General features: G+C 45.9%; 1 protein-coding gene and 1 long non-coding RNA gene across 4 annotated transcripts; both read right to left on the bottom strand.

Moving 5' to 3' along the window:
* Window positions 1–8,869: 8,869 nt before the first annotated feature.
* Window positions 8,870–11,578, bottom strand: LOC125521266. Of its 3 annotated transcripts, XR_007289127.1 has the most exons (6): window positions 11,128–11,578; window positions 10,873–10,946; window positions 10,570–10,676; window positions 10,336–10,444; window positions 9,937–10,218; window positions 8,870–9,338 (listed from the first exon to the last, which is right to left on the bottom strand). It is a non-coding gene; the product is annotated as an uncharacterized LOC125521266 (long non-coding RNA). The 3 variants fall into 3 exon arrangements; XR_007289126.1 differs by having other exon boundaries at window positions 8,870–10,218; XR_007289128.1 differs by lacking the exon at window positions 10,873–10,946 and having other exon boundaries at window positions 8,870–10,218; window positions 11,128–11,577.
* A 3,660-nt stretch (window positions 11,579–15,238) lies between these two features.
* Window positions 15,239–17,058, bottom strand: LOC125524840 (3-ketoacyl-CoA synthase 6-like). Its single transcript, XM_048689864.1, has one exon. It carries the CDS (start codon window positions 17,027–17,029, stop codon window positions 15,596–15,598), a length of 1,434 nt encoding a protein of 477 aa, XP_048545821.1. The 5' UTR covers window positions 17,030–17,058; the 3' UTR covers window positions 15,239–15,595.
* Between the last annotated feature and the right edge of the window lie 6,123 nt (window positions 17,059–23,181).

Raw genomic sequence — 23,181 nt, forward strand, 5'->3', positions numbered from 1 at the left:
AGAATTGGCATCATAATGAACTTCCGCTTCATGAACATCCAAGGAGGAAGGTTATACATACATAGAGTCACAGGCCAGGTGCTGTGATTGCTGCTCTGCTCCCCGAAAGGATTAATGACATCCGCGCTTAAAGAAAACCATACGTTCCTTGGGTCATCTGCAAACTCAACCCAGTACTTTATCTTGATTTTTCTCCACTGTGACCCGTCAGCAGGTGCTCTCAACTTCCCGACTTTCTTACGATCCTCACTGTGCCATCGCATCAACTTGGCATGATCTTTGTTTCTGAACAGTCATTTCAACCGTGGTATTATAGGAGCATACCACATCACCTTCGCAGGAACCCTCTTCCTGCAGGGCTCACCGTCAACATCACCAGGATCATCTCGTCTGATCTTATACCGCAATGCACCGCATACCGGGCATGCGTTCAAATCCTTGTACGCACCGCGGTAGAGGATGCAGTCATTAGAGCATGCATGTATCTTCTGCACCTCCAATCCTAGAGGGCATACGACCTTCTTTGCTGCGTACGTACTGTCGGGCAATTCGTTATCCTTTGGAAGCTTCTTCTTTGATATTTTCAGTAGCTTCTCAAATCCTTTGTCAGGCAAAGCATTCTCTGCCTTCCACTGCAGCAATTCTAGTACGGTACCGAGCTTTGTGTTGCCATCTTCGCAATTGGGGTACAACCCTTTTTTGTGATCCTCTAACATGCGATCGAACTTCAGCTTCTCCTTTTGACTTTCGCATTGCGTCCTTGCATCGACAATGACCCGGCGGAGATCATCATCATCGGGCACATCGTATGGTTCCTCTTGATCTTCAGCAGCTTACCCCATTGCAGCATCATCGGGCACATCGTCTGGTTCCTCTTGATCTTCAGCAGCTCCCCCCGTTGCAGCATCACCGTATTCAGGGGGCACATAGTTGTCATCGTCCTCTTCTTCTTTGATGTCTTCCATCATAACCCATATTTCTCTGTGCCTCGTCCAAACATTATAGTGTGGCATGAAACCCTTGTAAAGCAGGTGGGTGGGCAGGATTTTCTGGTTAGAGTAAGACATTGTATTCCCACATTTAGGGCATGGACAACACATAAAACCATTCTGCTTGTTTGCCTCAGCCACTTCGAGAAATTCATGCACGCCCTTAATGTACTCGGAGGTGTGTCTGTCATCGTACATCCATTACCGGTTCATCTGCGTACATTATATATAATTATGTGTGTCAAAAGTAAGAAAATCAGACAAGTATCTATCTAAAGTAAGAAAATCAGACAAGTATCTATCTAAAGTAAAAAAACTCAGAAAGAAGATAAGAACAAGATGCTCACCACAGTGGTGCCGGCGACGAGATCGGTGCGGGCGATCGATGGCGGTGAAGACGGGGACGGGGCATGACGGACCGCTAAACCTAGACAAATCTCGGGAAAAATGGAGCTCGAAGGTCGAGCTTCGAGAGGAGAAAACTTAACTAGCGTGGCTCGGGCATTTCATCGAAATCCTCATGTGCATAGGAGGTGAGCTAGAGCACCCAAATGCCCTCCCCTCGCCGGCCAAAAAACAGAGGAGTGTGGACTGCTCTGCTGGCCGGCGAGGGGGTATATATAGCCACCTCACTTGTCCCAGTTCGTCGCTGGAACCGGGACTAAAGGCCACCCTTCTGTCCCGGTTCTAGGCACGAACCGGGACCAATGGCTCCCGGTTCGTGCCTAGAACCGGTATAAATGGGTCCACATAAACCGGGACAAATGCCTCCCGAGGCCCGGCCGGGCCCCTGGGCGCACGAACCGGGACGTATGCCCCCCATGGGTCCCAGTTCTTGACTGAACCGAGACTAATGGGCTTGGCAGGCTCGAACCAAAGCCCTGTTTTATACTAGTGTATGATTATACGATATGCATCACACAATCTCAGATTCGTCTATTCAACCAACACAAAGAACTTCAAAGATTGCCCCAAAGTTTCTACCGGAGAGTCAAGATAAAAACGTGTGTTAACCCCTATGCATAAGTTCACGAGGTCACGAAACTCGCAAGTTGATCACCAAAACATACATCAAGTGGATCACGTGATATCCCATTGTCACCATAGATAAGCACATGCAAGACATACATCAAGTGTTCTCAAATCCTTAAAGACTCAATCCGATAAGATAACTTCAAAGGGAAAACTCAATCCATCACAAGAGAGTAGAGGGGGAGAAACATCATAAGATCCAACTATAATAGCAAAGCTCGCGATACATCCAGCTCGTGCCGAATCAAGAACACGAGAGAGAGAGAGAGAGAGAGGTCAAACACATAGCTACTGGTACAAACCCTCAGCCCCGAGGGTGAACTACTCCCTCCTCGTCATGGAGAGCGCCGAGATGATGAAGATGGCCACCGGAGAGGGATTCCCCCCTCCGGCAGGGTGCCGGAACGGGTCTAGATTGGTTTTCGGTGGCTACAGAGGCTTGCGGCAGCGGAACTCCCGATCTAGGTTTCTTTCTGGAAGTTTGGGCATATACAAGAGGTGTTGGAGTCGGGAACAAGTCAGGGGGGTTCCCGAGGCGGCCATGAGATAAGGGGGCGCGCCCCCCACCCTTGTGGTGGCCTCGGGACTCCTCCGGTCCATCTCCGGACTCCGTGGGCTTCTTCTGGTCCAAAAACAATCTTCGTGAAATTTCAAGTCAATTGGACTCCGTTTGGTTTTCCTTTTCTGCGATACTCAAAAACAAGGAAAAAACAGAAACTGGCACTGGGCTCTAGGTTAATAGGTTAGTCCCAAAAATCATATAAAATAGCATATAAATACATATAAAACATCCTAGGTTGATAATATAATAGCAGGGAACAATCAAAAATTATAGATACGTTGGAGACGTATCACGTGACATGCTATGTGTGCGCCTCTACTACGACACGTGCCCTTCCTTACACGGCCACGGTTCATCGCTGCAGCCTGCAGATAGACCGATCGACCAGTCTGTACATACACGTTCGCGACCAGAATAACAACGCTACGTACGCTTCGACCAGGTGGGTCCTGACTATCAGGCACTTCCTTGTGTGCGAAGATGTAGCTGGTGGGTCCCAGCAGTTAGAGGGCGAATCGTTTTTTGCCCATAATATGGATGCACTTCCTTGCGTGCGAAGACATAGCTGGTGGGTCCCAGCAGTCAGGGGGAAATATTTTTTTATGAAATGCGGTGGCCCGTCCGGTGGGTCCCTACTGTGAGGTGGAGGAATCATTATTTTCCACGTAATAATTAAGGAGGCACTTCCTTGCTGCGGTCGTAGACCCAGTTGTCAGCCTCTCCACGCATAGTTTTTTTCCGATGGAAGTCGTTCCTTGACCACATTGACCACGCTGTGCAGAGAGCACCAAGGCGGTGGACGATGGCGAGGCCTAGGAAGGGGACGACGCAGAGCCGGGGAAGATGCGGCAGTGGATGCCGACGCGGAGAGGAGTAGGAGGGTTCACTGGATTGGCTTTGGTGTGAGGCTGCCATCACCGCAGAATAACAGGGGTGTGGGTGAGTGGAGGGATGGCCTAGCCAGCGGTGGGAGTAGTAGGGGGCGGTGAGGCCTCCGCGGCAGCACAGCCAGCCACGGGAGGCAGGAGCAGGATGGACGACCGGCGCTGCTTTGGGCGACTGGAGCAAGAAGACTAGAGGTTGAAGAAGCACTACGGCCGTTGGATGGACATCGTATGGTCACTAGAGCTAGAATCGTTCATATTGACTAAGTTGACAAATCCCTCCGTCCCTGTCAACTTAGTAGGCCCACAAGTCAGCCTCCCACTATGCTGGGTCCCAACTAGCAGGGGGAGTATTCATTTTTTTGTGCATAATAAGGAGGCACTTCCTTGCGTGCGAAGATATAGTTGGTGGGTCTGACCTGTCAGCGGCGGGAACGTTTTTCGCAAAATAAAGAGACCCTTCCGATGGGTCCCAGATGTCAGGTGGAGGAATCATTATTTTGCACTTAATAAGGAGGCATTTCCTTGTGTGCAGTGGTGGACCCAACTGTCAGCCTCTCCACATACAGTCCACGTTTGGTAGATGTCTTTCATTAACCACGCCGTGCCGAGAGCACCAGGGCGGTGGACTATGGCGAGACCTAAGAAGGGAACGACACAGAGCCGGGGAAGACTCGACAGTGGTTGCCCATGCGGTGGGGAGTACGAGGGTTTACTGGTCCGGCTGCCATCGCTGGAAAATAACAAGAGGTGTGGGTGAGTAGAGGAATGGCCTGGCCAGCAATGGAGTAGGGTGGGGCGGTGTGGCCTGTGCGGCAGCACAACCGACCATGGGAGGTGGGAGCAGGCAGTCTTACCAGCACTGGCGTGGGTGGTTGGAGCAAGAAAATCAGATATTGAAGAAGCAGCATGGCCGTTGGATTAACATCTAACGGTCACTACTGCTAGAATTGTTTGTGGACTAAGTTGACAAAGCCTTTCGTACATGTCAACCTAGTAGACCCACAAGTCATCCTCCAAAACTGTCCCAAACAGCATACAACCCGAAATTTCTAGCTAGATTCAAATTAATTTAAAAACTAAACATACCTTAATTTAAATCCAATGAACTTTTACCCGCACAAAACCAATGAAATTTCAAATATCAAAATCCAAAAAAACTATTTTGGAACTAATTGCATGTTTGCTGTATTTTTTTCATTTTACAACCCATTTATTATTACTTATAGCCCATTTCTTATAACTTATAGCCCATTTTTCTGGGTAAAATGCATCCCTGCTCGTCTTGAAAGATTTCCGGCCCAGCAGGGCATAGAAAAGCAAGTAGGCCTATGTTGGTTATTCTGCAAAAAACAAAATAGTTGGGCTAGCCATTTTCAGAAAGGAAAAAAACAAACTGGGCTGGTCATGTGCTAAACATATGAAATAAAAGCCTAGGCTAGAAGGACCATAGCTCCCGCACAACCCAATTGATACCCTTCTCCATCCCAAAAAAAATTTACTGCGCGCGCTGCTCGGTCCCTACTGTCATCCTCACCATGTATAGTCATCTCCTTATTCCTCTTGGTTGTTGATCATGTTGATAACAACGGAGGGCGGCACCGTGGCGAGCGAACCAAGGCGGAGGACGATGGTGATGCCTCATATGGGAACGAACAGGAGCTGGGGAAGATGCGCAGAGTTTTAGGGTGCGATGTGGCCATGATGTGTGCGCGGCTGCATAACCAGCGGTGGGAGGCGGGAGCTGGCGGTCCCACCGGTGCTGGTTTGGCTTTGGCGGCTGGAGGAAGAAGAGATTGAGGAAACACGACAAACATTGAATGTCAATCCAACGGTTAAGGTTGGCACAATCGTTTGTTGACTAAGCCGACACCAAGTAGCATACTTTTTTATATATAGGAAGAAAAGAAAAACTGGGCTCATTCGCCCGATAACATTCCCGAAACTGCGAATGTTCGATCTTGCATCGCAACTAAAACTACGAGGAAAATGCGTTCGTCTGCCGGCCTCCTCCCCGGGATCGTTCGCCACATAAGTGACTAGCACCCTTGGTTTTCAACCGAAAGGTCTTGGGTTCGAGTCCCAGGAACTCTCAATTTTGTCCTCCTTCCTTCCTCGCAAAAAAAAAGGAAATCAAAGACTCAGGAAGGCGTACAGAACAAGCTTGTGTACCAGTAAAGAGACGTTGCTGAGTTTTAGAAAAAAGAGAGACGCGCTCTTGTAGCTGATTCAAATCTAAACCTAGACTATGAATATATATGGTGTTATGCTACTCTGCAAGTAATGAAACTGACAGATCCAACGTTCGCTTCTCCTCTTCTCTACTTACTCTGCCTAGCATCAGAAGCTCTGGTCGCAGGAACCATGTCCGTTGGCTGCTCGTCCACCTGCTCTTCAGCAGCCAACAACCAGATATGCGCCAAGTCGCCACCCGTACAATCGCTTATGGGTCTCATCACACCCCCGCCGGCACACGCACCGCAGCCGATAGCTCATCGCAACCCGCTACCGTTGGTGTGGTGCCACTACTGCAAATCATGCAGAGTCATTCGTCGCGTCTCAACCATAATCCTCAACCCTGGCCGAGTCTTCTACAAACGCCCGAATCATGGGGTAATAATATGTTTTAAGTGTTGTTTTGCTGCTGTCAGTTGCTGATTTTTTTAATAGTTTGGTTGATGATCTTCCAATTTTATTCGTGCAGAAAAGGGAAGATTTGTGTGATTTGTATTTCTGGGAAGTTGCTGGTGTGGGGGAATTCAACTATGCTGATTATTTGGTTAGCCGAGGAATCCCAATACTAGCAGGTTGGGGTGTTGGACAAGTAACTGAAGGAACGACAGAAGAGGAAGATGCAGAGCAGAAGGTTAAAGATGCAGTTTCTCTGATTATGGCCAAGCAACAGCTGCTGAACGGCCTTGACAGCAATGAGGATATGAAAGAGCTTCTGAAGCTAATGGGCAAAATCGATGTGCTCTGTAGAGTGATTGTCTCTTTATTTGCAGTGTATGTAGCACTCGTGATGTATTCAGTGGCTATGACATGAGCACTTTGCTGAAACTAGTAATGAATGAAACATGTGTAGTAGGCTGGGCGTAGTGTTGTGAATATTTAATGATTTCTATTAATGGAAATTGGGGGTATCCCCTTTTGCTCATAACTAAATAAATAGTAAAAGCCCTTTCGATAATAAATAAATAAATTAGCAGAGGCCCTGTCGGGTCAGCTTTGTTCCCATTCGAAGACATCGAGCAAATTGCAGTCCAAAAGCAAACTATGCCATCAAATTCAAGTTTCACAGCCAAATAATAGTACAACTAAACAACAATTTCATCATGTTTTAGTCGTCATACAATCACCAATCACAAATCAACATACATAACAAGTGATGTTCTCACAGCAAAATAGTAAACAACACGTTCATCAAGTTTCAGTTGTCATAGGAAACACAATTTCACATAGTAGATACAAAATGTCTTCTGACAGGCAAATACGAAAAAAGCAATTTAATCATCATCCGCAGCAGCAGCGTCAACATCTTCACCATGTCTATCAGTCTGAATCGTAATTCCCCAGAGTGTCATCTTCTTCTTCATCTTGAATGTCCTCGAACGTTGGCTTTTTCTTAATCAACTCTTGTATGTCCATAGCACGACATGCAATCTTTTCGCCAGCGTCATTGACATGATGGTTCTCAAAGATATTAGGAACATATGTGGAATCTTGTAAATTAGGAGCAGTGTAAGCATCATCTTGTTGTGCAACTTCATTAAACGAATTCCTCTGCTTAAACCTTTGCAATACTCTCCAGTCATCGCTACGTGCAAATGTGTCTTCCAAAAAAATATCTATGTTGCTTGATTTACCAAAATAAAAGGCTCGTTGGTTTGGTAAGCCGCCTTGACATTTATGGATTTGAAATAATCATCAGCTCTGGGTTTTGCGATCTTGGAAAACAGGTTATACTAACGACAGCACAACAGAACCACACACCGATGATCCTCGAAACTAGAGATATACTACAACTGAACAATGTTTGTTATGTTAGCATACATTTCAGTTGTCTCTTTGTCGTACATATCCGTGCTCATGATGGCACTGTTTTGTGTCTTCCTACCTTCGTCACGTGCAAGGGTGTTGTAGCGCACATCTCCAATAACGCAAGATTCATAATATCTTACCCGAGTATCAGGACCCATTGCTAGTGCATAAAGGGCATCATCAACTATCTGCCCATCCTCTCCATCTTTTTAACCTATGGTTAAAAAATAGACAAGTTGATCATCTTATGTACTCAATATATTAAAAAAACTGACAGTGCAATTCAAAAACTTACATGACTCTTGAACCATTTCGCAAATCCTGCCATTTTGTGGCAGTAACTCCTTTTTGTAGATGTTGCACAACATAGTGATCGCGTCAAACATCTAAATATATAAGAATGTGCTGCAAGTTTAGTATATTACGATGTATAAGCTATAGTACTTAGCACTTACTTGATATAAGGTAGTATCTCAGGACAGTTATTCAACACATATCAAACCATTTTGTCCAAATCTTTAGGTTTGTCCTCTTGTCGACTCTTCCCTGTAACTCGAATAGAATAATCGAAAACATTGAGCCTGGGATTGTCATCACCCACCTCTTTGCTAAGCTGATCAGTTGTTTCAATGTATTTTGAGCAGAATGTCAAAGCTTCTGTAGCAATATAGGCCTCTGCAATGGAACCCTCGGGTCTAGCTCTGTTCCTAACATAATCCTTGAAAGTGCCTAGCCGCCTTTCAATAGGGTACATCCAGCCATACTGTACTGGACCTCTAAGTAGTGCCTCATTAGGTAGATAAACAGTCAAATGTACCATCACATCAAAGAAGGATGGAGGATATCTCTTCTCAAGGTCGCATAGGATAGTTGGTATCTTGTCTCTAAGACGCTCCAAAGCATCTATCCTTATATTTCTACTGCAGAGTTCTCTAAAGAATTGTCCCAACTCTCACTACTAGAATCTGCAAATAGCCCTAGGGCCTAATACCCTAAGCAAAAGGGCAAAAACACTAGGGAAACCATTTCCCCTAGTGTATACCCTAGGGAAATCGCCCTAGGGCTTCAGTGGTGGGGGAATCTCGGTTTCCCTTGGGTGTCCAAGGTATACCCTAGGTAACATCTACTTTCCCTTGGGTTTCCAACTCTAGGGAAACTGGCGACAGGAGGCCATCCCCGCTGACGTGTAAAGTAGGTTTCCTTTGGGTTCACTTTGTTCCTTAGGGAAATCTTCTATAACGGCAATGACCGTTAGCCCATAAAACCCCTTGAGTTTAGGAACCCTATGGAATCATTACTTATAAATAGTATAGTAAAAACACACACCTTCGTTGTATTTGCACAAATGTATAATAGTTGTACATAATCACTCCAGAAATTTAAAGACACAAAAGCGACACACGCACACACACATATATATATTAACCATAATCATTTTACATGTCAACAACCAGGAGCTTACAGAAGTATCCTACACTTCACAAAGTGTCATCTAACTAGGATTGTCGCACACACTATAAATCATGCAAGTCACTGATCCAAGAGATCACAACCATCGGCATGTGCATGGCCAAAAAGAGGAGTGGCGGGTTGCACTTAATTAAGTATGCATATCCTAGTAACAAGCATTGGCTTCCAATTTATCGACACAAAAAGTTTATGGCACTTCCTTCACAACCGCAAGAGACATCTCAAAAAGGAGGTAGTTCGTCACCGGGCGGAGAGAAATTTCTAGTTTGCATCAAAAGAGACAGCAAACATTCTATCTTCTGCTCCATGCGATGTATTATTCATATTTTCAGCACCATTAGTTGATTCACCTGTGGAGGGCTGCAGAAATGTCTTTTTTAGAATCTTGATATATCAAATCGTAAATAATGACTACAAAAATGCTTAGTTGATTCAACAGCAAGATAGATGTTAAACTATGTAGCGATGATTGGCGTGCATTGTTATATATAATTTTGCATCACAAAGTTTGCCATCAAACAACACAATGCTTATAATGAATGGAAAGATTTACCCTATGTAGCAATTGAACCATGGCTGAGAAAACCCTTTTGTTTGTATTTTTTCTTACAATATACTTAACATATTCTAATAAAGATGGTAAGCACCACATCACTGAAATGTCCTGGACTGCTCTAGCTTAATGTACATTGATAGAAAAGGCTCAAGCTACTACAAATACCACAAATGCCTCCTTATTTTCAATTAAGGACCTAGAGAAGAGCACATAGCAGAGGTAGTACCATAGCTTCAAGGCTGTTGTGTTATTAGTTGTAACATATTGTGTGGGCAAAATAGCTTCAACACAATAGCAATAAAAAAAACAGATGCACATTTGCTGCTATAGTGCAACCTATTCCTTTTCTTTTCTTATTTGGCCGATCTGGTGTTATTGCCTTCAAAAGAAATATGCACATACCATTTCTGGAGAAAAGATCGAAGACGAAGTGGTTAATGTTGAAAAAGCTGGAGGTGGAGGTATAACAATACATGGAATCTCAGGCCCTTGAATTCCTTGAAGGGATGTGATGGTCTGACATTTTTCATACAAATTAGAAAGCTATATCGAATGGCTTTACACACCATAAGAAACTTATGCAGACCACCAAGGCTACTCTCCACTGTAGTCTGGACAGAATTGTTAGCACACCATTTGGCTTTCTCACATTTTTTCCTCAATGTATGTAATTCTAACCAGTGCCTAGCGCAAGAAAATAGATATAAGTTAAACACTACACCCCAAGGTATCTCATAGTGTAATATGTCAAACACCTCAAGGTGTGCTAAACAGTAATGCGTGGATTAAATGATAACTCACATGTCCCCATCAGGTCTAATCAATGGACGTTTAGACTCATTTGCAATAGGCGCAGTAGAAGTTCTGCAAAACCTCTTAAGAATTTGGGGGGTGGAAGCCACTCGTCATCCTGTAAAATTGAATTCAGATGCATTAGTAAGGTCCACAAAAACCATAGTTTCAAATCGCGGGCGAAAAGACCGCTATCGCGGCGCTATCGCTGCATGAAATCAGCCCCGCGATTTGTTTCCTTACCAGAATCACGGGAGATCACGCCGCAATCGCCGGAGATCGCGCTGTTTCTTCATTAATTATCGCGGCAAATTTCCCTTCCGCGATTTCCGTTCGCCCGCGATTTAAATCTATGACAAAAACACAACTAAAATTACACATTTCTGAGTAGGGTTCAGTATAGCAGCAGAATATATGTGCATAAAGTCATAAAATAACTAGAGATAAATATAACCACCAGAGATACAATTGTAAGTTCAACACGAAGGGAAACAACCAGAAAATCAACAATGTCCAGATTTAAAAATACATGGAGGAAAATGTCACCTCAGACAGAAGAAAACTATTAGAAATCATCAATCGCTTATGCGATAATTGCAAGTCCACTCCATCTTCTGATTCTGTATTAGACAACGTTAAAGAAAAAGTTTTCCAGAATTATGTCAAGCACATTTCAGATCGAAGTACTCTGTACATGCTCGCAAGTTAGCCTATTTTTAGATCTACCAGTAGGTTCACTTCCCTTAATTAACTAATGAAATCTGATTAGAAATGTGATGGAACATGGCCATGTGAGCTCACCTAATTAAGCCTTGGTTCTGATTTCTGAAGTTGAAGCACACGTCTACAGCTTCGGCAGGTTGGTCTCAGTCGTGGGCGGCAGGGTAGGATCCACCGAGGGCGGCAGGCTAACTAGGATCCATCGAGGGCGGCAGGGTCGGGCGAGCATCGCAGTGGCGGAGACCTCCGGTGCATCCGAAGCTACCGAGGGTGGCCGGGTGGTCAAGGCCCACACGGCCACCGCCGGTGGCGGCTGCCTCTGCAGCGGCAACCGCGGGAGCCCAAGTCTGCAGCGGCGGCGGCCGCCGCCGCCTACAATGGCGATGGCTTGAGGAAGGCGCGGGCGGCAAGGCCATGGATGAGCTGCGCCGCCGTGGTTTTGGTGTTAATTTGGTGGCGCTCTCGGCACTGGGGTGGGATTTAGGAGGAAGCTCGTGCGTCTATAGGGGAGGGATTTGGGGGAAAACTGCCTTCGCGCGTGTACAGGGGGAACTTTCCCGCGTGTACAACCAATTCCGCGCGCGCTCGCCTAAAAAACTGGCGGGCTGGATACGCGCCTGATACAACCAATTCTGCGCGCGATGTACGCCAATTTGAGCTAGCCTCTTTTTTCTTTTGTACGGACCCATGAATTTGAGCTAGCCTCTGCAAAAGAATATACTCCCCTGTACACGCGTTTTTTTTGTGGAACTTTACACGTGTGTATTATATATACAGTACGGACGCGGAGTTTCTGCATCCGGGCTCATCTGCACCCCCTCTCAGAAAAAAATTCAAAACAAATGCTAGAAAAATTCAAAAAATCCCACATTTTTTTGGGTGGTAGATAATTTGATGCGTGAGGTCCGCTCCAAATTTCAACCCATTTGGACATCTGAGCAGCTCACAGAAAAAAAGACAAAATCGGAGTATGTAAAAATGTTTACTGTTCATGCACTGTTCTGACCCGATTTGTCTTTTTTGCCGAGAGCTGCTCAGATGTCCAAATGAGTTGAAATTTTAAGCGGACCTCACGCATCAAATTGTCTACCACCAAAAAAAATTGGAATTTTTTGAGTTTTTCTAGTATTTATTTTGATTTTTTTCTGAGCGGGAGCAGATGAGCCTGGGCACCGAGTTGGATTTCCGACTAAAGGGGACGCGGACTTTCTGCATCCGGTAATGGCGATTTAACTGTATGCATTTGCTGCCTTCTTTTTACTAGACATATCATGTACCAAGTCTCTAGACTGCCGTGGTTCCATATTTATTGATATGAATTCATTCTCATTCTGGTTGATTTTTTCAAACTGAGAAATACATAAAATACATAAATGTGTAATACCTTCAGAAAGATTTAGGAGATAAGGTAGCCGATGCATTACATCTCCCACAAAAATGAAATATTTTCCTTCACCAGTAACCCTTAATTATTGAATGGAATTGAGCTAGCATATGCTGATTTTTTTTTCCTTTGTTAAGAACAGGGACATTCTTATTGGACTACCACTATCTATATTTTTCCCAATAGGTAAGCAGCACTCTTACTTCAAATTTCCAAAGATATGTAATCTAAAGTGGGGTCTCAGGGAGACTTTTCAAAACTAAGTGGAACGGTTTGGCTTGGAATTTCCTTAGATAGTTACTACTGCCTTGTAATAATTACTATAAGCTGCAACAAAGCTGGCTTTCTTCTGATAAGTATATAAATAGCCATCTCTTTATATACAAACATTATAGCTCATAGAAAATAGTGCAACTTCAATTGTTGTAGTCGTGCTTTTTATAGCAAAGTAGTAGTGATCAATATTACCATGTTTTTACAAGATGGAACTAAAATATTGGTCCGACGTTTGTTGTTTGCCAACTTCACGTTTAATAACTACATTAGCCAGTTTTCTTACACACCTGATCAAATTTGTGTTGGAAATATGCCCTAGAGGCAATAATAAATTAGTTATTATTATTATTATTATATTTCATTGTTCATGATAATTTTTTATTATCCATGCTAGAATTGTATTGATAGGAAACTCAGATACATGTGTGGATACATAGACAACACCATGTCCCTAGTAAGCCTCTAGTTGACTAGCTCGTTGATCAATAGATGGTTAAGGTTTCCTGACCATGGACATTGGATGTCGTTGATAACGGGATCACATCATTAGGAGAATGATGTGATGGACAAGACCCAATCCTAAGCCTAGCACAAGATCGTGTAGTTCGTTTGCTAAATCTTTTCTAATGTCAAGTATCATTTCCTTAGACCATGAGATTGTGCAACTCCTGGATACCGTAGGAGTGCTTTGGGTGTGCCAAACGTCACAACGTAACTGGGTGGCTATAAAGGTACACTACAGGTATCTCCGAAAGTGTCTGTTGGGTTGGCACGAATCGAGACTGGGATTTGTCACTCCGTGTAAACGGAGAGGTATCTCTGGGCCCACTCGATAGGACATCATCATAATGTGCACAATGTGACCAAGGAGTTGATCACAGGATGATGTGTTACGGAACGAGTAAAGAGACTTGCTGGTAACGAGATTGAACAAGGTATCGGGATACCGACGATCGAATCTCGGGCATGTACAATACCGCTGGACAAAGGGAATTGAATACGAGATTGATTGAATCCTCGACATCGTGGTTCATCCGATGAGATCATCGTGGAACATGTGGGAGCCAACATGGGTATCCAGATCCCACTGTTGGTTATTGGACGGAGAGTTGTCTCGGCCATGTCTGCATGGTTCCCGAACCCGTAGGGTCTACACACTTAAGTTCGATGACGCTAGGGTTATTAGGAAGACTTGTATGTAATTACTGAATGTTGTTCGGAGTCCCGGATGAGATCCCGGACGTCACGAGGAGTTCCGGAATGGTCCGGAGGTAAAGATTTATATATGGAAAGTTGTTGTTCGGGTTCCGGGAAAAGTTCGGTTTTTTCCGGTATTGTATCGGGAAGCTTCCGAAGGTTCCGGAGGATTCCGTACGGGTCCGGAGGTCCGGAAAATGTTTCACCACGTCCAATACAGCAGCATGGGCTGTAGGGGGGCGCCCTAACCTTAATGGGCCAAGGGCACCAGCCCCCCCAAGGCCCATGCGCATGGGAGAGGGGAAACCCTAAGGGGGAGGGCCTCCACTTGACTTGGGAGGCACTCCTCCCCCCTTTGGCCGCCGCCCCCAACCCTAGATGGGATCTAGGGGGGTCGGCCCCCTCTCTCCCCACCTATAAATAGTGGAGGGGTGGGAGGGCGGCCACACCCTTGAACCTGGCGCAACCCCTCCCCACCAATACCTCTCCTCCTCCGCGTGAGCTTGGCGAAGCCATGCCGAAGAACTGCCACTCCATCACCACCACGCCGTCGTGCTGCTGTTGGACTCTCTTCCTCAACCTCTCCTTCCTCCTTGCTGGATCAAGGCGTGGGAGACGTCTCAGTTCCGTATGTGTGTTGAACGCGGAGGTGCCGTCCGTTCGGCGCTAGGATCATCGGTGATTTGGATCACGACGAGTACGACTCCATCAACCCCGTTCACTTGAACGCTTCCGCTTAGCGATCTACAAGGGTATGTAGATGCACTCTCCTTCCCCTCGTTGCTAGATTACTCCATAGATTGATCTTGGTGATGCGTAGAAAATTTCAAATTTCTGCTACGATCCCCAACAATTTGTAGGACAATAAACAGGCCACGAGTTCATGCCTCTTCAAGCCTTAGTAAATGGAACGAAAAGAAATAAGTCTTGATGCAAAATTTTAATATTTATGGTCTTAAAGGTTATGATGGCAAGTTCTATTCTTTTGTCTTCCAGACCTTGCTTAATACAAGATTTGAACCTTGAATTTTGTTGGTTATGAGTCAATTATGTTGCCTTTGTGCCTTCTATATCTAAGCCATATTTGTATGAGTGAATTATGATGGCTTTGTGCCTTCTAGACCCTAGACCTGACCCATCCTTGTATGAGTTAATTATTATCTTAAGCAGGAAAGAAGTGCATTATTTTTTGGGGGTTTATTAGCTTTGTTAGATTGTAATGCTTTCAATGTATAGTTGGAGTTCTACACTTTTACTATTTCTGATTATAATTCAAAGCAGCCATACAACACATGACATTCATTTCATTTCATTTCATAAATCCATATGTCAGCCAAACAAGAAAATTGGGTATGGAATCCAAATCCCACCAAATGAAATCCTCTCAGGATTGTGTTTTCACTTCATTTCCACCAATGAAATGAAAAGCTAGGTGCCAAACGAGCTGGTATGGAAATCACTATTTGGAGTGTCGTCTCTCAACTCATAACATGATCATCTAGACAACCACAAAGAAAGTAGAGGTTTATTACTTATTTTAACAAGCCCGCATCTTTATATATGTGACTAAGTTTCATACACCCGCCAATGGGATCCCCCACCTCTTCATTATTGTTTGTGAGAGTGATGTGCCTGTTATTTATCGCACTACTCATTCCACTGATAGTAAATGACACTTAAAATCCTTTTATTTTAACCTTTTCTAGAGATATCCACAGGGTAGCAATTGATGCAGTCAACCCAGGGTCCATCCGCGCAGGAAGATGGTTGTATACACACCCAAGTAGCAGTGTTGCACTCGTACCCTGCACCAAATCCGATCATCCACACCCTATCGCCTTTCTTCATTAGGCCTTTAGCGTCGATGTATGCCAACTCATACCACACTGATGCGGCCGACTGGTTTCCAAAGCGATACAATGTCATTCGTGACGGTTCAACGTGCTTGTCTGATAGATTGAGGCCGCGCTGTATTGAGCTGATAACCGCCGGTCCACCTACGTGGATGCATATATGTTCAAATGCAACACAGAAGTTGGGGATGTATGGTCTGATCTTCCTCCAGTAGAGCACCTTTCCAACAATGTCAAAAAAGAAAAACTTGAGAAGCTCTGCTGTCGGCAATACAAGTGGCCCGCTTGCAGTGAGATTGTCCTTGAGTGCATCTCCAGCGACAACCATAAGGTCTTTAGTGAGACGTGTCCCTAGGATGCCCTTCTCATCTTCCTCCTGGTATGCACATCGGTATGCGGAGTTGTTTGCCGCAGTGATTATCCGCGTGACATGTGCAAGCTGAAACCGAGCCTTCGACCTAGAAGTCGACAACAACTTCGCCACTCCACCTATGCGGAATAAGATATTAGGCAACTGCATGGAGCGTGTATTCCCTTGATAATGGCCTGGCCCAGTGGTCTCTGTTGACACTATCAATGCATGCGACCCCCAAGGCATGACCTGCAACATATTGCTTGCAAGCCCCACTGCGGTCATTGAAGCAGAGCACGCCATCCCTGAGAGGTTCATTACGCAAAGATCACCTCGCAACTTGTATCTATTGACAATCATGTCAGCAATGGATGGTATCGGACAAAATATACTTGAGGTGGTGATAAGAACACCGATCGCGTCACGATTGATGCATGTTTTGGCCAAAAGATCATCGGTGACCGAGAAGACAATTGACTCTGCTTCGGCACGTGCGTCGTAAAGCCCACAATATGGCTCTATATAGTGAAGCACAGGCGGGACATATGTCTCATCGCTCATTTCTGAGCGCTTGAGAACTGTTCCTATGAAGTTGACAGTAGAATCATCAAGCAAAGACGAGAGATGTGCATGCTCGAGGAAGGTTGCCTTTGGGCATCTTAGGTTGAAACTTGGCCGGAAGCAAGCGTAGTCAACAAGGTATACAGTTTTACGACAGAGTGCAAGGTAGATGGTTGTGGTGATGGTCAGTACAACGATGGCAAGAAGTAGGTGGATGGGATAAATAGCACCGGGTTGAGGTGCAACTATTTTCAGGACACCTGCTGCAAGTGCCATTGTGGTTACAGTTCGAGGGACGTGGGTGTTGGCTGAACGATTGTATATCATTCTGAAGTGCTTGACAGAAAACCGCGAACTCATGTTGTTTGGTGGTGTAGTCTATGTGAATGCAGAGGTGATCGATACAGATAGAAGCAGGCAACTAAGGGTGGGGCACATTTATAAAAGGGCGAATGCTGTACTTTATACGACGTACAAGACCTTCCAAGCCCACTTCTCAACTACTTCATAGAATATTATTCATGTTGCACATTAGTGTAAACCATGTTTTTCACATCAAGCTGCGGGAGCAGTCTCGTTCAGATTTATTACGCGGACATAGGAAACTACTGTGATCAAGCTATTTGTTTTCTCACATTTTCTATACATTACAATATCTTCTTTTTGCAAAACTAATAGGGTGGACCTCGCAAATGCGAGGACGTCATCTATTGCATCGAAAGTACTAAGTATTTTATTTTTATCCCATCTACATATTTTTCACTTGTTTGGGATGGGCGTCGATACATTTGCAAAGTTGTATCTTCGACCTTTATTTTGCATATAAATATTTTTCTTATGTTTCTAGCATTAATAGCAAATAATTGCGATAATCCTTTTACGAGATAATTGCGCCCCAGATAGAAAAACTTGTCCGGTGAGAACAAATGAATACAAAAACTTGAAAAACATGCACCGGTGGAAACCCTAGATCGGATGATCAGATGACGGCGGCGCTCGGGTGTCGTTCCTCCCTTGGGGCGTCATTTTTGGAGGTACACACGTGATCGAGGGACTAGAGGACGGATTCTTTGATGGAGCGGTGCTTCATCCTACACACTGATGGCGAGGGATCTTGACGGCGTGGCGCAGTGCAGATTCGGAGTTCGCTGTGGGAGGATGGACTCGCGCAGGAGGACGACGCTGTCGGGCGTCGTCGTGGCGTCGATGGCAGAGAGACCTAGCACGGTACATGCAACAGTACAACTCTGAAGATGGATTGATGGCAGGTGGTTGTGGCGGCCTCATACTCGACAGGCGTCCTGGTTGAGGAGTGCGCCGGACTAGTAGGTGCCCCATACCCGGCAGGCGTCCTGGTTGGGACCTCCGGTCTTGAATGTTTAGGTTTGGTTGTGATGTCTGTTTGGTATTAGGCCCACACTATCTGTGCCCCTTCATCAATTGGATAGATGTAGCGACAGTTGTTGCTTAGACGGTGATTTTAGTCTTATTTTTGTATAGTTTTATAAGGTCTTGTGAGAATAATTAATAAAGTGGCCGTATGCATCACCTAAATACAGAGGCCAGGGGTCATTCTTCTTTTCTAAAATAAATGCACCAGTGGTACATGAACTTGACTCACAGGTTCGTATCTTGTACAATTCGCTCCTACGTTGACACATAACATTGTTATTTTGCTCGAAAACCCTCGTACATCTATTCTGTTCTTTAGACGTAGCCTTCTCATCTTTCACCTGTTGTACTGAGGCGCCACCCCATGCACCAGCTCAAGCGGCGACGGCTCCATGGACCTTCGACTCAGGAGGTGGCATCCATGGCCGACCAGAGGAAGGAAGCGACAGTAGGCATGGAGCGCGGCGACTATATATCGCCTTAGGCGAGTGCAACTTTCCGTCTCGCGGGCGACAGCCATTCCTCGGGCCGCTCCCGCGGGCGGCCAGGGTGTGAAAACCTAGCCGCTGCCAGCGCAGATCCACCGGCCATCTTCCCCTTGCTGCCGCCGTCAGACTTTGCCGGGCAAAATCCGCACAGATCGGCGGCGACGGGGCATTTCCTCCTCCCGTCTGAGCTCCGGCAGCGCGGGCTGTTCATCTCGACGCGATCCAGGGCACTGCTTCCACGCCGGTGCGCGCACGGGCAGGGGCGACCGTATTCGAGCACGGGGAGGTGCGTGTAGGGCGGCGCAACATGGCTGAGTGTGGGAGGCCGCAAATCTGGCGGCTCCGAGGAGGGTGGCTTCGGGCCAGGGGCCTCGATTTCGCGGCGACGGCTCCGGTGCACGGGATCCGACGTTGGAGGGAGCGAGGCAGCATGCGAGGGCTGCGACAAGCGTGGGCGTGCAGGGGCATGAGGGGGCAGCCAAGTGCGCGCGGGGGGGGGGGAGGGTTGGATCTGCTAGGCCGTCTGTGTCTGCTGGCCTGAGAGGGGCACTGATGGCTGGTGGTGGTGCCTGGTTGCCGCCTGTTGGAGCACGGAGTCTCCAGCCGCGGTTGGATGCGGGGCGCAGGACCCGATCTGGTCTCTGCTGGCCTGCCGTCATGGAGGCTGCTGGTGGCCCTGCACAGCGGTGGCGTGCTCGCTGTGTGGGGGTGCGTGGTTTTATGGAGGTACAGGTCGACCTCGGTCTACTGCGTGGGAGTGGCTGCTCCGGGTGAAAGCCTGACCGGTGCTAGCCGGCCAGCGGCGACGGTGCCTGTGGGCGTCGCTATCCTCCCTGGAGGCGTCGTCGGAAATCTCACGGCCCTGCTCCCAGATCAAGTCCTTCTGTGAAAACTCAGATCCTGCTGCAGGGTCGGACGGTGGCATCGTCTTCAACGTTGTTCCCCTCTTTAGGGCGATGTCTTGAATACTTTGATCCCTTTGGTGTTTCCTACGACTGGACGTGCACTGTGGCTTCGGTGGCAATGATGACGGCGGTGAGCAATGTCAAAGGCGTGGCCTTGGTCGTGGTAGTCGTTTCTTCTTCTCCGGCGTGTCCATGGGAGTGCCTCGACTGTCTGTTAATGTGAAGTCAAAGCTGCGATGGGGCCGGTGGTATACGATGACGCGAGACAGATGGCTCGTTCGGTGATCTTTCGTGACCTGTCTAGTTTTCACCGTCGGACTTGGAGCTAGGTTGTTCAGGGTGGATTGTATGGAGTGTTGTGCTGCAGCTATTAGGGCTGATGGTTTTCTTTTTCTTTTGATCTTCAGATCTTCCGGTCTTAGGACCTTCACCATCGGGTTATTTTCCGTTTGCTTCCTGCTATTATCAATGAAGGCCATCGACGTTGGATCTTTCAAAAAGAAACTTTACGTCTCGCTGAAGAGAATGTATCCACGTTCTAGCTATTGGGTCGGCCTCTTAGCGAATGTTGGGTCGGCCTCTTAGCGAATGTTTAAAAGAAAGAAAGAAGAAAAAAAAAATGGCGAAACCAGGATTCAAACCCGGGTATCCTGGCTGAGCTTCCACTCTCCTAAACACTGGGCCAGCTTCGGCTTCGTGTAGGGCACGGACTAGTTAAGGTTAATAGAGCCAGTTTTGCATTGTTTTATCCTTGTTTTTTATTTTTTTCTTCCTTTTTTCACAAGTTTTTTTTTCTGTTTCTTTCTTTGTTTTAATTTTTTTTATTTTGTTTCTTTTTCTACTATTGTATTCGGTTTTCTCCTTTTTTCCGTTTTCTTTTTCTTTTCTCTTTCTTCTCTGGAATTCTTTTTTCATTTTTCTTCGTGTATATCATTGTCTTTATCGGTTTGCATCGCCTCTTCGGGATGTTTTAATATTGAATAAGTATTAAAAATGTTGACTAGGTATTTGAAAATTGTTGAATACGTATTAGAAAATGATGAACAAGTATTTGAACAATGTTGAATAAGTATTAAAGTGTTGAACAAGTATTTGAAAAATATTGAAAAACCAAAAACAATTTTAAGGATATTTTTCCTCATTGTTGTACATTTATAAATGACAGATAATGATGATAGTTTTCCATGTCGTTATTTGGTAGGCTAGGGAAACCCAAAACCCGGCCTTTTTATTTGGACTAAGGGCCTGTTCTGATCTCCTCCCAACTTCACGATTCTAGCTTTCCATCTCAGCTTCTCACTCCACACAGCGAGACAACTCCGTTCGGCTGGGATCGCTAGCTTCTCCTATCACACTCATCACGTGGTGCTTCGAAACAACGAACCTTCGCAACGGTGCACAGTTAGGGGGAACACTTTCTTGAAATTATTACGAGGGATCATCTTATTTAAGCTACCGTCGTTCTAAGCAAATAAGATGTAAAACATGATAACCATCACATGCAATCAAATAGTGACATGATATGGCCAATATCATTTTGCTCCTTTTGATCTCCATCTTCGGGGCTCCATGATCATCGTTGTCACCGGCATGACACCATGATCTCCATCATCGTGTCTTCTTGAAGTTGTCTCGTCATCTGTTACTTCTACTGAAGGAAATATGCCCTAGAGGCAATAATAAAGTTATTATTTATTTCCTTATATCATGATAAAAGTTTATTATTCATGCTAGAATTGTATTAACCGGAAACATAATACATGTGTGAATACATAGACAAACAGAGTGTCACTAGTATGCCTCTACTAGACTAGCTCGTTAATCAAAGATGGTTATGTTTCCTAACCATGAACAAAGAGTTGTTATTTGATTAACGAGGTCACATCATTAGTTGAATGATTTGATTGACATGACCCATTCTATTAGCTTAGCACCCGATCGTTTAGTATGTTGCTATTGCTTTATCCATGACTTATACATGTTCCTATGACTATGAGATTATGCAACTCCCGTTTGCCGGAGGAACACTTTGGGTACTACCAAACGTCACAACTTAACTGGGTGATTATAAAGGAGTACTACAGGTGTCTCCAATGGTAGATGTTGGGTTGGCGTATTTCGAGATTAGGATTTGTCACTCCGATCGTCGGAGAGGTATCTCTGGGCCCTCTCGGTAATGCACATCACTTAAGCCTTGCAAGCATGGCAACTAATGAGTTAGTTGCGGGATGATGTATTACGGAACGAGTAAAGAGACTTGCCGGTAACGAGATTGAACTAAGTATTGGATACTGACGATCGAATCTCGGGCAAGTAACATACCGATGACAAAGGGAACAACGTATGTTGTTATGCGGTCTGACCGATGACAAAGAATATGTAGGAGCCAATATGGGTATCCAGGTCCCGCTATTGGTTATTGACCGGAGACGTGTCTCGGTCATGTCTACATTTGTTCTCGAACCGTAGGGTCCGCACGCTTAACGTTACGATGACAGTTATTATGAGTTTATGCATTTTGATGTACCGAAGGTTGTTCGGAGTCCCGGATGTGATCACGGACATGACGAGGAGTCTCGAAATGGTCGAGACATAAAGATTGATATATTGGAAGCCTATATTTGGACATCGAAGTGTTCCGGGTGAAATCGGGATTTTACCGGAATACCGGGAGGGTTACCGGAACCCCCCGGGAGCAAATGGGCCAACATGGGCCCTGGTGGAAAGGTGAAAGGGCTGCCCATGGGCTGCGCGCCTCCCCCTTCCCCTAGTCCTATTAGGACTAGGGAAGGTGGCTCGGCCAACCCCCTCTCTCTTTCCCCACCTTTGGGGAGTCCTATGTTTGGAATAGGATTGGAGGGGAGTCCTACTCCCGGCGGGAGTAGGACTCCTCCTATGGCTGCCGCACCCCTCCCCCTTTGCCCCTTTATATACGGGGGCAGGGGGCACCTCTAGACACACAATTGATCATTGAGATCGTTCCTTAGCCGTGTGCGGTGCCCCCTGCCACCATATTCTACCTCGGTCATATTGTTGCAGTGCTTAGGCGAAGCCCTGCGTCGGTAGTACATCAAGATCGTCACCACGCCGTCGTGCTGACGGAACTCTTCCTCGACGCTTTGCTGGATCGGAGCCCGAGGATCGTCATCGAGCTGAACGTGTGCTAAGAACTCGGAGGTGCCGGAGTAACGGTGCTTGGATCGGTCGGATCGGGAAGAAGACGTACGACTACTTCCTCTAACGTTGTGTCAACGCTTCCGTTGCGATCTACAAGGGTACGTAGATCATACTCTCCCCTCGTTGCTATGCATCACCATGATCTTGCGTGTGCGTAGGAAATTTTTTGAAATTACACGTTCCCTAACAGTGGCATCCGAGCCTAGGTTTTATGGTTTGATGTTATTTGCACGAGTAGAACACAAGTAAGTTGTGGGCGATACAAGTCATACTGCCTACCAGCATGTCATACTTTGGTTCGGCGGCGTATTGTTGGACGAGACGACCCGGACCAACATTACGCGTACGCTTACGCGAGACCGGGTTCCCTCGACGTGCTTTGCACATAGATGGCTTGCGGAAGACTGTCTCTCCAACTTTAGTTGAACCAAGTGTGACTACGCCCGGTCCTTGAGAAGGTTAAAACGGAGTCTATTTGACAAACTATCGTTGTGGTTTTGATGCGTAGGGTGAGATGAGTTCTTGCTTAAAGCCCGTAGCAGCCACGTAA

This window comes from Triticum urartu, chromosome 7 (genome assembly GCF_003073215.2).
Source record: "Triticum urartu cultivar G1812 chromosome 7, Tu2.1, whole genome shotgun sequence".
NCBI classification, from domain to species: domain Eukaryota; kingdom Viridiplantae; phylum Streptophyta; class Magnoliopsida; order Poales; family Poaceae; genus Triticum; species Triticum urartu.